The 16,325-nt window shown below is 34.2% G+C and overlaps 2 protein-coding genes across 2 annotated transcripts in view; one reads left to right on the top strand and one right to left on the bottom strand.

Moving 5' to 3' along the window:
* Nucleotides 1-4,182: 4,182 nt before the first annotated feature.
* Nucleotides 4,183-6,673, top strand: LOC121418774. The gene is made up of 2 exons (XM_041612874.1): nt 4,183-4,788; nt 5,207-6,673. Exons 1-2 carry the CDS (start codon nt 4,289-4,291, stop codon nt 5,253-5,255), a joined length of 549 nt encoding a protein of 182 aa, XP_041468808.1. The 5' UTR covers nt 4,183-4,288; the 3' UTR covers nt 5,256-6,673.
* Nucleotides 6,674-9,580: 2,907 nt separating this feature from the next.
* The window catches only part of LOC121418773 (fasciculation and elongation protein zeta-2-like), a 61,743-nt gene continuing 54,998 nt past the window's right edge, over nt 9,581-16,325 (bottom strand). Inside the window, exon 8 of the mRNA XM_041612873.1 lies at nt 9,581-15,916. Within this exon, the coding sequence (XP_041468807.1) occupies nt 15,855-15,916 (62 nt within the window). The 3' untranslated portion in view covers nt 9,581-15,854. The remainder of the gene's footprint in view (nt 15,917-16,325) is intronic.

The following is a 16,325-nucleotide window of genomic DNA, read 5'->3' as shown; positions in this document are numbered from 1 at the left end:
AATGAAGATTGTGTTGTTTGTCGTTTATATCATAATTAGTGGCTAGTAGAAGAAAATCTGAATGGAAATTTGAGTTGAGGTGATAAAGAAAGATAATGATGATTATCATTATGGTAATAATGGTCATGGTGATTGTTGTTTGTGATGATGGCGGTGGTGGTGATTATGCAGATCTGACAACAAACTACTGAATTCCAAAGCGGAGCAATGTATTATATGAAAACTGTTGTACGCCTTCATGAATATGCAGTTGGTGTTTTGTGCACACTTTCATTTTTCTTATGTTATAGGCCTCACATAAAATCATTTCATATTTTCATAAATGATTGTGTGTGATATCTCCCCCTTGCAAAAATTAAAATGGCAGCAATGATTATCTTACACATTTTTTTTCTGTTTCAGTGGACGAATTTTAATAAATATAATGTCATGTAATAAAATACAAAGTAATGATTTGGGATATGACAGAAGCTTGCTCTTTGCATATTCATGAAAACATGCATAAAAGCATGGGCCTACTACTCTTGCCCCTGTAGGTTCAGTGTTTCACCGAAATAATGCGACATTTTAAAATGTCAAAACTTTGTTATTCCTTGTCCGATTTGATGAAATGTTCAGTGTTTTGTTTGTCCGATTCAACGAACGTAGAGGGCAGCAACACACAAGCGTGTTGCTCTAAGGAAGGTCAACTCCGCTTAAATTTTGTGACCACTCTAAAAAATAAGGGGGACTTTTCGGAAATTTGTCGAGTTGATTTTTTTTCATTTGTTAATTTTTAATATTTTTAATGAACAATTATTAGGTCGGTTATTCTAGGTAGAAATATTACAAATATTACTTTTATTTTTAAAGAAATAATTTAGCTTAAATAATCATGATTTTGACATTTTTTCTCATTTTGGAATATTAAGTCTATGACGAGGATACCTCTTATCTCTTATTTTCCTCTGCTGAATTTCGCTGCACCACTAATAAATGCATAGACAACTACCGTAATAATCGAGGTCAATTTTCTGGCCTGGGTGCGCCGAGTCTGGGCCGGTCGCGTAGCTACTAGTAACGTTGATGATGCGCTGGGGCTTCAGTCGACTCGTCTTAGATCTTCTAGCAACATACACAATGACGTCTAATTTGCCTGGTCTGATTTGAAGTGCAATTGCTTCAGGGCTGATGTTTAACAACGATGATTGTTCAAGGTCAGATTTCAAATTTTAAATTGCATTTTACTTTTAAGTCTATAAATCTTCATACAAGGCGCCGAATCCCCGAAATCCGGGTCTAAATTTCAACTTCGAGTCCGAGACTATGGACGGCGAAAAAAAAACTCATGCATCGGATGCATTGCATTGGCTGCGCGCTGCGCTGCAGCTGAGCTGCACAGCCAGGCGCTGGCGTCGCGTCGAAGGTCGATAATCATTGAGCAACCAAACTTCCAAAGCCAAATTAAAGCTTGAATAAACGGCCACCTATTCACATTTTCCCTGGTTTTCTTCAATAATTTCTAAGAAAAATCAGCCAATTCTGGGAAATTGATTGCAATGTTACATCGTTTGCAGAGTGCCATCATCGTTTTGCGTTAGACCTTAGTTATACTTAGATCTAGGCCTAGACTAGAAGAAATGGGAGCTAGATAGATTTTACACCATCTTAATTTATGATTTTGGGCAGAAAGGAGATTTGATTGACAGCATCCATATCTTAATTTGACCATTGATTCTGTGCAATCAAAGACATTTACATAATTTGTTTGCCATATTGCAAGAATTGGTAAATTTTCCTGGGCCTGCATGGCCTGGGCTTGGCTGGCAGAACACATACTTTTTTGGAGAAATTTCGAAAGTGAAAGAGCAAAGTGACTTAGCTCGTCGTGATTTTATTTTTATGCATTTTCTAACCGAATTTTAAAGATTTCACGCCTAACGGTAAGGCCTAACGGTAACTTTTTAACCATTAAATCTTCTAGTTCTAGATCTAGACTTTACCATGTAGGCATTTAACGGACTAAAAAAAATCATAACTAGCGGCTAGCCCATGCAGGCTGGCCTTAATTGAACCAAACTTAGCTTGCATGGACCAACCCTCAAATGGTCTAGATTCAGGCGTCCTATACTATAAAGACAATGTGGAATTCATCTGTTTTGAGTTTATTATTATTTTAGTATTTTTTATTGTTGCATAGACTATCTCATACCAACAAGTCGTGCTAGATCTATATATATTCTAGATCTACTTAGATATCCAGTGTGGAACAACGTCTTCAACAAACAGATCGAGACTGGTCAGAGCATTTGTCTAGTTAGACAAATAAAGTTAGATCTTGGGTCTATCGATCAACTAGACAGGAATAACCGTCGTTTCTGGGGATTTATTCAACAATTTCTGACATTTTACTATAATCTCCATCGGTGAGTGAGCCATGCAGCGCAGTTCAGCAGAGCAACCAAAATACAGAGACTGAAGCTTTTGGTTTATCGATCAACATGATCAAGATCTAGGTTAGATGTAGACTTCACTTATTACTGATTGGAATGTATTTCTAAATTTATAAGTTTTGGGGAAAATTGTGAAAAGGAATGATAACATACTACTGATAGGTACGTGAATTATTTTTTTAATACCCATTGGCATTGCTGCCCGGCTGCTCTAATAAATAAATAAATGAGTCACGGCCTATATGGACTGCAGATAAATGCTGATCGACGCCTAGCAGAACAAGTACCAGTGCTAGACTAGGGGGTTGAAATCTAAGCAGACGACGGAGCATAATGTAGCTTATGCATAGAATGATGATGGGTTCAGCGAAGAGCCCAGAGAAAATAAGGGGGACATATTCAATCCCGAAATGCTTTGCGAGTGGTCACAAAATCGTCTCGGCGCAAATCACCTAATTCAGCCGTCTGGTGAAATCGCTGATAACAACAATCACCGATTTGGTAATGATTTTAGTTTCCTGAAACTTGCATTTGTAAAGTTTTAAATATCAAAGTATGTTTTCATATTTATGTATATCCTTCAACATATTTTTTAATGTTATCTTTGATATCGTTGTAGTCATATTCTTTCATATTCGTTTCTTGATCACTACTAATTTGTTGTTGTATTTGATCGGCATTTGATTTCGTTGTCATGAACAATAAAATATGCGCGCAGCTCAGTTGCATGCGCGTATCGAGTTGACCTTCCTTAGAGCAACACGCTTGTGTGTTGCTGCCCTCTACGTTCGTTGGTCCGATTTTACTTCATCTATATGGTAGGGGGTCCTAAAGCTGCGCGGGTCCTAAAGCTACGCACCACTCATCGCGCATGCAGTTTTTAATGGCAAATGCGCACTTTGTGTGGAATTGTGACTGCAGAGTGACGAACGATTCCTATTCAATTTTTTCTACAGAGGCTGCAGTAAATCTCTAAATGCAGAGAACACCCACAACTGTTTTTGAATTTTTGAGCTATATTCTCTTTAATTTCATATTATCCTATTATAGTATGAACATATTTTAGAAATTGAGGCACAGGAAATTCTATTTTTCTGCATGATAAATCGAGTGCGTAGCTTTAGGACCCCTTCTTACATCGGGCGGCGAATTCAAGAGGTGTTCGGAAAACACGGCGGGATTCTCGTATTAGTGAGTTTTGTGATATTTTGTTCTTGCTTAATGATCTTTAGAATATTTGCCACAAGTTAGCGACAGATAATTTGTTCAAATATTAAAATTGGCATAGTTTCTATCGTTTGTAAACAAAGTGCGTAGCTTTAGGTCCCCCCATCATACTCAGCACGGAGTTCCCGTTTAATTTTATTTGATTTTTAATTCATCAAAATGGTAATAAAATATGTGATGAAATATGCAAAATCCAATGGGTAAACGAATTTGAAGTTTTTTCCGCAAGTTCCGTAACATGTAAACGTAAAAAAGGTCATCTTTCCCCTGGGTATTGGTTAGAAACAATTTTCTTTCGATTCTTTTGTTTCCAATCGGCCTTTCACCCTTTCTAATCCTCAGCAATATCATGATCTTCCGAGAACCGATATCAAATGCATAGGACGTAGCATTTATGATAAATTTAATAAACGAGTCGAGTCTAACGAATTCCCGGAACGAATTATAAACGAGATGTGTACGTAGAAAAAGTTTCGAAGGCCGATCAACGCAACGCACATGTACAAAGCGTCACGTCACTATGGATACGCTCTACACAGATAGTGCAGAGAAGGGGGTACCGCGCGAGCAACAGGTGTATTTTATACCAGTCTGTTTGGGCCAGGAAAATCTTTAAAAAACTCTTCAAAATGACGGCACAATGTATGGGGAACTTTGGAGCCCACAAATGGCGTTATCCAGAGTTTGTTGCTGAGCGATATGGCCGTTCAAATAGATCTCCTGAGCCAGAAAATCAACCCAAACAAGATGATGTTGCGATCCAGGGGGTAAGCGATCAGACCGTGTGGGTCAACAAGCGGTACATCCCGACCGATCTCCGCAGCACCGCCCCGGTACCTCGCCACAAGCTGCTGGCTCCACGTCGTCTGCCTCAGGCCGAGAGACACTGGGTGCCGCTGGGAGAGGCCTCTCTTCGACAGTTCTCAAGGGCTATGGAAGAGAGAGAACTCTACGTTTCTCAACCGAGTACAAGGTCTGAAGATTGGTCTACCCTGAGACAAATATTGCCATCAAAAGGACTACCATTAAGACATAGCCCACCGAACTGGGGTACAGGCAGTGCCTATGCCCCACCAATGATCGGAGCAAGACAAAGGCGGTTTCCTCATATAAACAGTCCAATGACAAGGTATGAAATATGATTAACTGATTCTTTATATTTTATGACTTAATCATTCTTACTTCATAGTTTGATAACTGACTAATCAATGAATATTCTGAATAAATTTTTGGTATACTACATGTATAGGAAGAAGCACTGCTTCAAGATACCCTGCAAGTTATAAAACATTGCAACAAAAATCTAATTCTATTTCATAAAATAGTAAGGTGAGAGTATTTCAAGTATTTCATGAGTCAATATGAATCAAGTGAAATATGAGTCAAGTGAAATTTCAAAATTCCATTGGGATCTATTTGAGTTTCAGAGTGTTTTAGTTTGTGATTTTCACCCAAACAATAACAACTTATACCATGATTCATTATTTTGCTGGTGGTAATAGTGAGTTGATATCAAAACCACTTTCCCCTGTTTTTTGTCTTATTAGATATGTGGATGACATGCATACAACGCACAAACTTTTCAAGCTTCATTAACTCTGGCAGGGTGCCCAAACTAAAAGGCCTGTATCCCAAGATGTTTCCATGCTCGTTGTGAAGTCTTTCCAAACTGTGGCCAGTGTAATATTCTCTGCAATAAGGAAACAAACTGACAAAAGAGAATTTCTTTAATAATAATAATAATAATGCTCAATTCTTGTATAGCGCATCACACATAGCATAGCATGTATATTAGTCAATTTTATTGATCCTTCATGACTACTGGTCTATTGAACCAGAATGGAGATATATGAAAAGGATATGAATTTTTATAATCTTGAAGGTGATGTTTTGATTATAAAAGTAAATTATCAAAAAAATTGCAAAATAGAGAAATATATATGTCTATGATAAAAAAGAAAGGTGTGTTTCAATTATTAATTGTTAAATCAGAAATAATAGGGTGATTTTAATTTGGAATGATGCACTCAGAAAAGTGAAGAATAAAACTAGAAAAACAACTGGTGATTTGATTTGATTGGTTAGCTAAATAACATTAAAACAGGAATCCTTCTGTCATTGGTTTATAACTAATTTGCCATTTAAATATGAACTAATGGTATATAGAAATGTTTTAAAATGACTGCCTGGTAATTCTCTGTAGATTATATAATAAAAAAAATTATACGAATGTGTAATTTGGTTTTTTAGGGACTTACAAATCAATTTATGAATTCATTGCTGGCAGTGATATTGAATGCATTTATTGCATTAGGTCTAAAAATGTATACATTTTGCTTACTTAGCAATATAGTTCTTTGTAATACCTGCTTTGCTGTAAAAAAATGTTCATTCCGTCCAATTTGACATTGCTGATATTGTGTGTTGCGCGAGTTAAAACAGTATTATGGATTATTTATGTTTCATGATCTATGCAATTTTAAAAGTATCTTTCTTTCGAATTACATGTATATTATTTTTGTATGCAATTAACAAATATTTTAACCTTTATATAAAACATGTACATATAAGAACAAAAAATAGTTTCTTGACTCAATTATGATCAAAATATTAATCAGTTTAAAAAAAAACCCTCAAATAATTGAACAAGAATTATTTTTTCTTATCTCTCTGTACCACATTCGTTTTTGTTTGCATGTGTCATGAAATTTGACTTATGCTTTGAGAAAAATACATGTATGTTGTAGTTGGAAAGAGTAAATTTTATCTAAAGCAATATTCTTCTGGGATTTATATTAAAAAATATTGCTATATGACTGATGGTCCGCATCGCTACATTTATTAAATTAATAAATACTAGTTTTTATTCTGTGCCATGATATTTCCTCCATTGAATTTACTTTAGTAGATACTTCAGCTTTTATGAACAACTTTTTATTTATTTTTTCAACGTATAGATTAATAATGCAAATAAATTGCTTTAACAGTCCATTCTATCATTAATTCTTAGTTTTCTTTAAAAGTAACTTATGCACTTTTGCACACTGTACAGCAATTAATTTTTGTGAGAGGTTTTTTCTTGTCTCATTGTTTTGTCTTGCCAAGTTACACCACTGTTTTTTATTGACTTGGTTGTGTTTTGTGTGCCATACCATAATCATTAGGAGTATATATGATTGCATTAACACAGAAGATAATCATGAATATGTTACAATGTGTGCAGTATACAACAATGTGTTCTTCAAATTTGTAATAATGAATCTAATGCAATAATTACGATTAGGCCACTCACAAATGTATTAGCATTTTATAAGCAATGATAATGACTTTAAAAAGAAAATCCTTGTCACTTTTAACCATTGCATAACTTAGTCTAGATATGACCACTAATGTGAGCATATCCATACCATGTAAATGCTGGCTGTTAGTGCTACAGGTGTATGTAAATTTTGTGCAGTATTCACATGAGCAGCCACTGAATCAAATAAACCTTTTAGCCTGAATCCATAAGTTCATTTTTTTTGTTTGTTAAAGCCATGGTTTAAGAATTCATGTTTAAATAAGCACATATATATAGAAAGGGGGTAACTTAAGGGACAGGTCCACCCCAACAAAAACTTGATTTGAAGAAAAAGAGAAAAATTCAACAAGCATAACACTGAAAATGTCATCAAAATCGGATGTAAAATAAGAAAGTTATGGCATTTTAAAGTTTCACTTATTTTCAACAAATAATTATATGAACGAGCCAGTTTCATCCAAATGAGAGAGTTGATGACATCACTCACTATTTTTTTGTATTTTATTATATGAAATATTTTTATTTTCTAGTAATTGTCATGTGAAACGAAGTTTCATTCCTCCCTGAACACATGGAATTCCATCATTTTAATATTTTGTGCTTCAGGCAAGGAGGTCCTAATCGTCAAATTCGTAAAAATTGAAATATTGTATAATTCAAACAATAAGAAACAAAAGAAATAGTGAGTGACATCATTGACTCTCTCATTTGGATGTAACTGGCTCGTTCATATAACTATTTTGTTGAAAATAAGCGAAACTTTGAAATGTCATAACTCTCTTATTTTTACATCCGATTTTGATGAAATTTTCAGCATTGTGCTTGTTTGATTTTTCTCTTGATTCAAAGCAACATTTTTCTGGGGTGGACTTGACCTTTAATGGTGAAGACACACATTTGCCACATTTGCTCACAAGTCTTGCTATAGTTTTAAGAATCAACAAGCCTGCAGTTTTCAATGAATGATTACACTGTTTCATTCATACAGCAACCAGTATGATTTGTGTGCTCTGGCAAAAATTTGCATTCTTTATCATACCCTTCCTAATGCACAGTTTGAAATCACAGATTAAAAACTACCTTTGTGTGATTAGGCCAATAATTTTCACAATTTCTATGCATGTTTTTTGTCACTTTGCTGCATGCATTTCATTGCAGTATTTGTACCAGTATTAAATACTACTTTTTATGTTACCTCTAGATATTATTTTGAATGTCTTTATTAATTTGTACCAGATTCATGAGAAGTATTACAGGAGTGGTAGTTAAGATCAAGACAAGAAATGCGGTGGAAATTCATGAAGTTTAGTATTAAGACGGTCCATAACTACACCAATTTTACCAGAGCAGTGATCTTATGATGCTGGGTGAAGTACAGTAATACTACATTAACACAATACTATAATATGGTGAATGACAGATTTAGGGCCTGGGTGCTGTTTCAAAAGAAGTTATGGGAGACTTCTAATTGCACATATTAATTTAAAGTTCACAATTTCTAACACATCATTTAAAATATAAACAACAATGTCAAATCCTGGTTTGTCATAACATAACAGATGTTTGAACTTGAACTGCCTTCTTGAATATTATTTGTTCTATATCCAGAACCAAATTTCCCTTGTTTAAACCCTTTCAATACTAGACCTTGGAAACTCCATTAACTTATTACACATCTACATGCCTATGGTCATGAGAGGATTAAGCACCATGCAGTATGGGCGTTACGGGGGGGGGGGGGGGCAGTTACATTGATGAGTGGATACTATGCGTGACCAAAAAAACATGTAAAAAGGATGTCTTTTTCAAGGTAGGGCTCGATACGTACGTAGAAACGTAGTGTCAAAAACACTAAAATAATGAAAAAAGGGTATCTATTTTTTATAGGAAAGCTACGTGTTTAGGGTCAATTAGGGTCAATGCAAGAGAAAAAAAAATCAAGACTAAAATGTTTCATAAAGGATGTTCTTTTTGCCCCAAGAGTCAACACTACAGGTACGTGTTTAGAGTACGATTTGTGCGAGTGGGGCTGTACTAAACCTAAGTAATGTAGGTAAAGGTAAAACCAACGTCCGTGACATAACAATTGAAATATCACTGTACTTAAGTTGTTTAGGGGTTCAATTCAGGGAATACTTGCCAATAGTGTCGTTTTGTTTCCAATACTTGTTAAAGGTAGGGTTTCACACGCCAATACTTGTTCAGGGATGCATTTTCAGAATATGGAAAATACGTGTTCAGGGTGCTTTTTGAGATCTCATGGTCATGCATAGTATCCACTCGTCAATGGAAGTGGCCCCCCGGGGGCATTACATGTATGTCTTGATTGTATGAAATGAACACTGCGATCTAGACTGCAAGTATTAACACCATTCTTGGTCTTCATGTTGTTTAACAATGCTCGGCTCCTGTCTGGTCTATGATCATTATTCCCAAACCTTTCATTCCCCTCTCTTCTAAAATGTCTCCAGATTGTTCACATAAAAGTATCATTCTGCATCCCTACTCCTTTTCCCTATCAAAACAAGATTCCCGGAGCCTTCTTCACATTCTCTTAAGTCACAATCACATAATGCATACTGACGAAGAGGAACAAGAAAAGACGGTGATAAACTTTAAATTTTCTGGATAGGACTTTTAATGATTTAAACTTGTTTCAACGATACAGATGTTTAGCCATAATGTTATTCATAACTCACTTCACTAAACTGACTACACAATCAGACTGAAACTTGCAAATTCTGTTGATTTATCGTGTTATTTCTGCTCATGTTTTCTTACTGTTTCAATACACTTGGATAGCTAGCTACACCGTCTATGAAACGTACACACAACATATTCCCTTTTTTTTAATTTCATGAGTAAAATGCATGTCAGTACAGTACAAATGCCTGTCATCGTCATTGCAAATGTGCATTTCTTCATAAATGACAGCTATTTATATGCAGTTTCAATCCAAAAGCGATAACTGAGAACAGATCAATGGCAAGATGTACAAAATTCACAATTTCATTCTTATATATTGGTTGTTGTATAGTTCACAAATACTTAATAGTATCATACTCTGTACAGTTCTATTCAATTAAGATACCTAAGGAGTTTAAACTTTGATTTACGTAGAATCAAACAAACCCTGGTTACGTACTGGACATGACATGAAATTACAAAAGACGATCAATAATGTATAAAAAAAATCATTTAACTACTGAGATGGTTTAAATAGAAAAACAATTTAGCACACTGAGTTGACACCAATGGCTTAGCGATAATTCATTCAGTACTTACTGTTGTGTTTATTATGAATGGTTATATCTAGGACCCTATACAAAGGTTTATGGTGTATAGCAATATGAAACGACAAATCTGATTTGTTCCAAGCTATTAAATGAACAAAAATGCCAATGAAGAAATGAACTTGATTGGACATTTCACAGAAAGATTGATTTTAAACCTTTGTCTTGTCAAGTTGTGTTTATGATTTCCCTGCTCCTAAAGATCAAGCTTTTCTGCAAATGAGTGAGATTTTGGAGCAGTCACATGCCTCGAGACTATCAAAACTTGAGACTACTGTCTACAACTTGTGCAGCTATGACATCATGCCAATACAGCTGTGTGATTGGCTAAATTTAGATTAAGCTCAACATCTTCCATAACCCAGTTGTTAAAATTCGATGTGTCCAATCTTGCTCATCTTTGACTAGTCTGCAACCCTCATTCATGGTAAAAGCAGTATATTTCTCACCCAATTGCAGTACACCCAGGGACATTTCACAAACCAGTTGTATTGTACATCGGAAGGTGGTGATCTGTTTAGTGAAGCAGTTCATGAACACCATTGCAAGATAATCTTCAACACGGCAGCACCAGAAAGCCATTGATACATACAGCGACTGAAATAAATAGGGTGTTGCAGCCTGTTTTAATCATAGCTACTAGTTGTGCAAATGAATAATGCCCTTCAATAATAAAAATCTATCCATATTGAGTATTCACTTATCTTCTAATCTCATTAGTCTTTGAGTTGTACTTTGAGTTGTTAGTGATGAATATGTTTTGCAACAATGTTATATTTCATGCTTTTACCACATAGTTTTTGCAATAGCTTCAATCAGAAAATGCAGGGATTGCTTTTTTGTTGCTGTTGTTGTTCAAAAGTATTTTTTCCACCAGCTATATTGGGAGTGATATAATTCTGCAATCATAGAGTGACTCTTCAAGCTGCCTTGGATAAAAAATATCCATATTCCTCCATAATGTTGGGATTGCTACTAAACATACAGGAAGTGAAAATGATTCTAGCTTGAATTAAAATCGATCAAGACTTTTTCTTGGCACTAAAATTCTGCAAGGTTTGTGTTTTATTTATTGATTTGTATTTACTGAGAAAACAAATGTTATTACTGCTCACTTTGTTGTCATTATTAATAAACTTAGAAAAGTAAATAATATCATGGCTATGATTGTAACCAATTGATGTCAAGGAAAATGTTTTTAATTGATTGGGTTACTAGTAGTTTAAAGATATGCAGGTCATTCATATTATATTAATTCATATGTTAATTCATAAGTTAAGTACAGACATTATCTCTTAATTGGAGCAAAGCAGATTTGCCACACACATCACATTCTTAACTATCTTAAAATGTAGAATAAGTACTAGTAATGAAGACATTAAATACGGACACTTAGAAAATTGAAAGTATTGGCACAATTTAAAGTACATAATTCATAAAGCAACAATAAATGCTTCATATTACCATATCACGCAAATGGCATTGACGAGGGTACTCACTAAAGTTGTCAGGTAGTTTTATACTTATTTCCCACTGGAATACTTCTGCGTAATCTTACTTTTTTCCATTTATTCCTCTAATTATTTTATTACATGAGCTATGTGGCAGTGTCAGTCAGTTAAATTATTCTCACCAGTCCAATGATTGAGATTTTCTAACATCAGGAATAGATCTTTTCTTACTGTATCAACAGAATATATATACCCCTTTTATTTTTACTGTTATTGAATGTTAATTAAGTCCAGATAAACACAATTTAAACACTAGACACACAATGAATTGAAATTTTGAGTGTCTGAATATTTCTACTGTTGGCTGCTGAATGTTGTCATTCCAAATAGCATTGTACAGGGACAACTTGGTTTCAAGTGGGTAAAAGAGATTGATGCTCACTGTATTACAGAAGCAGTATAAACACACACACACGTATATGCAAGAGGGAAGCATGTACATGAATTAACATCTATTCGCTTAAGTCCTTTTCAAGAATCTTCTCATTCACCCAAAGCCATATTAACCATGTACCATCACTTCCTATATTTGTTCTCTTTCACAAATATGATCACTTATTGAAAAACTTTAGAAGAGGGACAAATTATTGTTGGAAAACACATGACAATGTACATAAATAGAGTTGAAATGTAACAACACTGATTGAATTTATGATATTTGTACAATAATTGGCAAAAAAGAAAAACATAGAAATCAATCAATTTTTAGAAATCTTATTTACATAGAAAATTGCACATATTTTTTTCGTAGGAAAACCATAGCTATCTTTTCAATAATACACGTCTACCATCGGTTTAATGCTGTTGACCCTTTTCTCTGGCAATGCCTATCTATGTAAGGCAAGTCTATTAAGGAACAATACCACAAGGAATTACCGTAAACACATTGTTTAAGAATATATTCAAACTGAAAGTTTATCATTAGAATTTTCGGGCAGCATATAAACAAAATTGGTACAAAGAGAATAAATACAATCTTAATGAATTACAGTAAGGTACCTGACAAAGATTGTCCAAGGCTTTGAGGAAGTCATGGCAGCTTTCCCAAATTCTCCACTGTTTTCACTATCTACAATTTAGAAAGGCTTTGAATGATTTCAAGTTTGTTGTAGATATTTTGGTGTTGGGCCAATTTTAACATCAGGTAGGCATGAACCTTTAAATGAGCCTGAAACCATGATGAATCTCACTAAGTGTTGAGATATCCACAATGTAAAATGGACTTTTGCAGGTTCACATTACTCACTAGGTTTGACACTTGACAGCATGGTGAGGTCATCTGAATTGTGATTCTTACACCAACCCTGAAATCACTTCAATGTCTTTCTCAATATGGAGATTACATGACTTGATTTTCCTTGTAAGAAAGCAGCGGACAATATGTACTTCCCCATGTACTTTCCTTCATATATTCTCTTGCCAAGCTGTGCATTCTACAGCTTTTCATAATTCAAAGATATCTTCAATTCAATGAGATGCAATGCTTCTTATTCCAGTACACAAACCTTCACACAATTAAAAATGAAAAATAATTATTATAATGAAAAATCATATTGGCACCAAAGGAATTGCAAGATGAATCATACAGGTGAGTTATTTAGAACGTTATCCACAGAAGTGTGGACACTGGTAGAAAAATAATATTGACAAAAATAAGCACACACAATCGTACAAAATATTTCATAAAAAGGTGGAACTAAACACATCAGCAAAACAGATGGCCTAATGCATAGCAAATGAAATAATAATAATACACAAAAGCAATTAAAGTAAATCTATAAGCATTCAGCAAACATTCTAGTAACATTCTTACTTAATTCCAATCTTACATCAATATCTGAGATATGCCAGAATGAATTCTTTTTTTTAATGTGTTGTTATCTTTTCTCAGTTGTTTGTGAGATGAACACAACTTTCCTTCTTCGCTCAAGAAAACCTCTATTTCAAGCCTTGAGTATTTCCCAATAAGGATAATCAGTCACATACTGAATTTCAGGGAAAAACTTAAATTCCTCTACAGAGGCTATTTTTTTTGCTTCTTTCCTCCAAAAAATTGTCTTTTGTTATTATACTGAACACAATGGTAATTCATGTGATTTTTTCAACTAATTTAGGGCTGAATTTGATATAGGGGGCTTAATTATCTCCAGCCTCTTTGCATTTTTCTTTTGCTGCTGGCTTTGGTTTTCCATCACAACAAACAATGCAGAATATAATTCTGGGTACACACAACCAGCACAAAATAGTATGGCTCTTAATATCTAACAATAAATACTTTTAAAGAATTCTTCAGACTTGAAAAAGCTCTTTAGATATAGATACATTTCAAAGTTTTATATACAGCTACATATTCAATTAGTTTGATGATAATAAAAAGGATACTTCTATACTATAGTTACCACTTCCTATACTTAGATACACTTTGTAATCTACACTCTGCACTTTAGAATCTAACTTTTGAGTTTAAATCCATTTTAATCTACATATGCTTGTATATGAAGCAATCATCACTGCCATAACTAATCACCACATCAAATATTCAATATCCTTTTCATTTCCAACGTGACATTCGTTACAAGAAATATGAATAACGATTTCTCCATTTTAACTATCAAAGAAAGAACGGGAGAACTGTTAGAGCCAGTGGTATGTGTTCTGAGTTTTGGTTTAATGCTAAATTATAATGTGTGTCTGATTAAATTATGGGTAGCCAAAATGTCAATAATTTGTTTATTTGCTGTAGGCCTATGTTTACTACACACTTTTCTTATCATATAATGATGAATACATAGATATCTGACTTTTCATTCTGCAAGAATTTTTCAGTTTGGGTGCAAGATATGTTGATAAGTCAAACACTTTGTTTGAACCACAAATGGCTACCCATAATTCACACACAGGTTTACACCTTAGTTTACACCTAAGTTTACACCTTAAGTTAAACAAGATGTCAAAGAAAAGTCAATTGAATATAAGTGGTTGCTTAAAATTCAAGTCTAGTTTTCTGATCTCATAATTCTCTAATGATAATGATGACAAATGTATGTAACAACCAGCAGGAGGCAGAAAATGCTGAATATCTTATTTTTATTCATATTTTTTATTTTCATGATTCCATTTATTTTCCAATACCATACACCCACTTCCAACCATATACAAGCTAGTATACTTCAACATCTAATCTCTCTCTCCCTCTGTGTCTAGCTATTGTCTACTAGCTAATGTCTGAATGATTGTCTATGTACAGGAATCTGCATTGAGCCATAAAAACAGGGTGGTGGGAGGAGACGTTTTCAACAAAGGAAATTGGAATGAAAGCATATCGAATTCAACTCCATCCATTCTAGAAAAATGTGGAGTTTGCAGTCCAACCACAGGATAAATATGTCTATATCACTAGAATGCTCAATCTCACTAAACAGCAACTCCAAACCTGTTATACTTTATAAAGATTGTCATATTTCATTTCAATGTCAATTAATGTATGAATGTAAGTACATTTGAGATGACTAACTACTTGTATTTTTTCTGAATTATTCAAAACAATCAATGCTTCATCACATTTGGTTAAGTAGAGACACATCCAATCGACCCCATCCTCTCCCCACTAATAGATAAAGTATATGAAATATATATATTTCATGGTCGATTGTACTGAGCAAATCCGCAATTTTATAGACTATATCAAATTTTCATTATTCTTAAACAAGACCTAATACCTGTTTCCTTAGTACTACGTACATTTCTTGTGATTATCTCCCCTAGGAATTAGCATTCTAGTGATTTACACATATTCAACAAAAACAAGGACATCCATCAAATAAATCTCCTGCATTCATTAGAAACATGCTTCAAGTAGCATCACTCTTTGAACAATAGAAAAAAAATGCACCTACATTAAACTTTTGGCCCATGATGGGTGGAAGTTATTATATACAAAAATTTTGAAAACATTCAACTTCCTTTTTTTTCACTCTCTCTCTCTCATTTGTTGGAGCTTCATAGAATGTAGATGTCGATGACATACTCTTAAAGGGTTGCAGCAAGTATTAGTTTCACTGTTGTTGTCTCATTGTTGTTACCTGTCTCTTTATCTTTGAGCAACATAGAGTGACGATGCCTGGCTTGGGTCTGCTCCAGCTGGAAACAGTACTGCATAAGAAACAAGAGATGATTCAAGATAGGAAATTATGAACAAAGCTAAGGTTGGTACGGTTTACTCATCAACAAAAAAGTTTGTTCTGTAACAGGTTAATGAAATCAACATATAGATTTTTTTTACAAGCTATCAGTGATAGAACATATGGCATAACCTTCAAAAGCTGCATGACACTTCTACAGAATTAAACATAACTCCTATCAAATATTCATCTGCTAAAGCACGGCACGATGGTATAGGAATAGTCAACTTCTTTGAAACAGGTTCTCAACGTTTCAAACTCAGTGACCAACTGTGAATATATAAAAAAATGAATAAATGAAAATAAAATATAGAATTTTACAGTCTACATTTGTAGAATAATCATGTTGTCTGTGCATGACCAGGGTCCCGTAACACCAA

Source organism: Lytechinus variegatus, chromosome 7, assembly GCF_018143015.1.
Source record: "Lytechinus variegatus isolate NC3 chromosome 7, Lvar_3.0, whole genome shotgun sequence".
Lineage (NCBI taxonomy): Eukaryota > Metazoa > Echinodermata > Echinoidea > Temnopleuroida > Toxopneustidae > Lytechinus > Lytechinus variegatus.
Note: the sequence above shows the minus strand (reverse complement) of the source record. Positions and strands in the feature narration are given on the sequence as shown.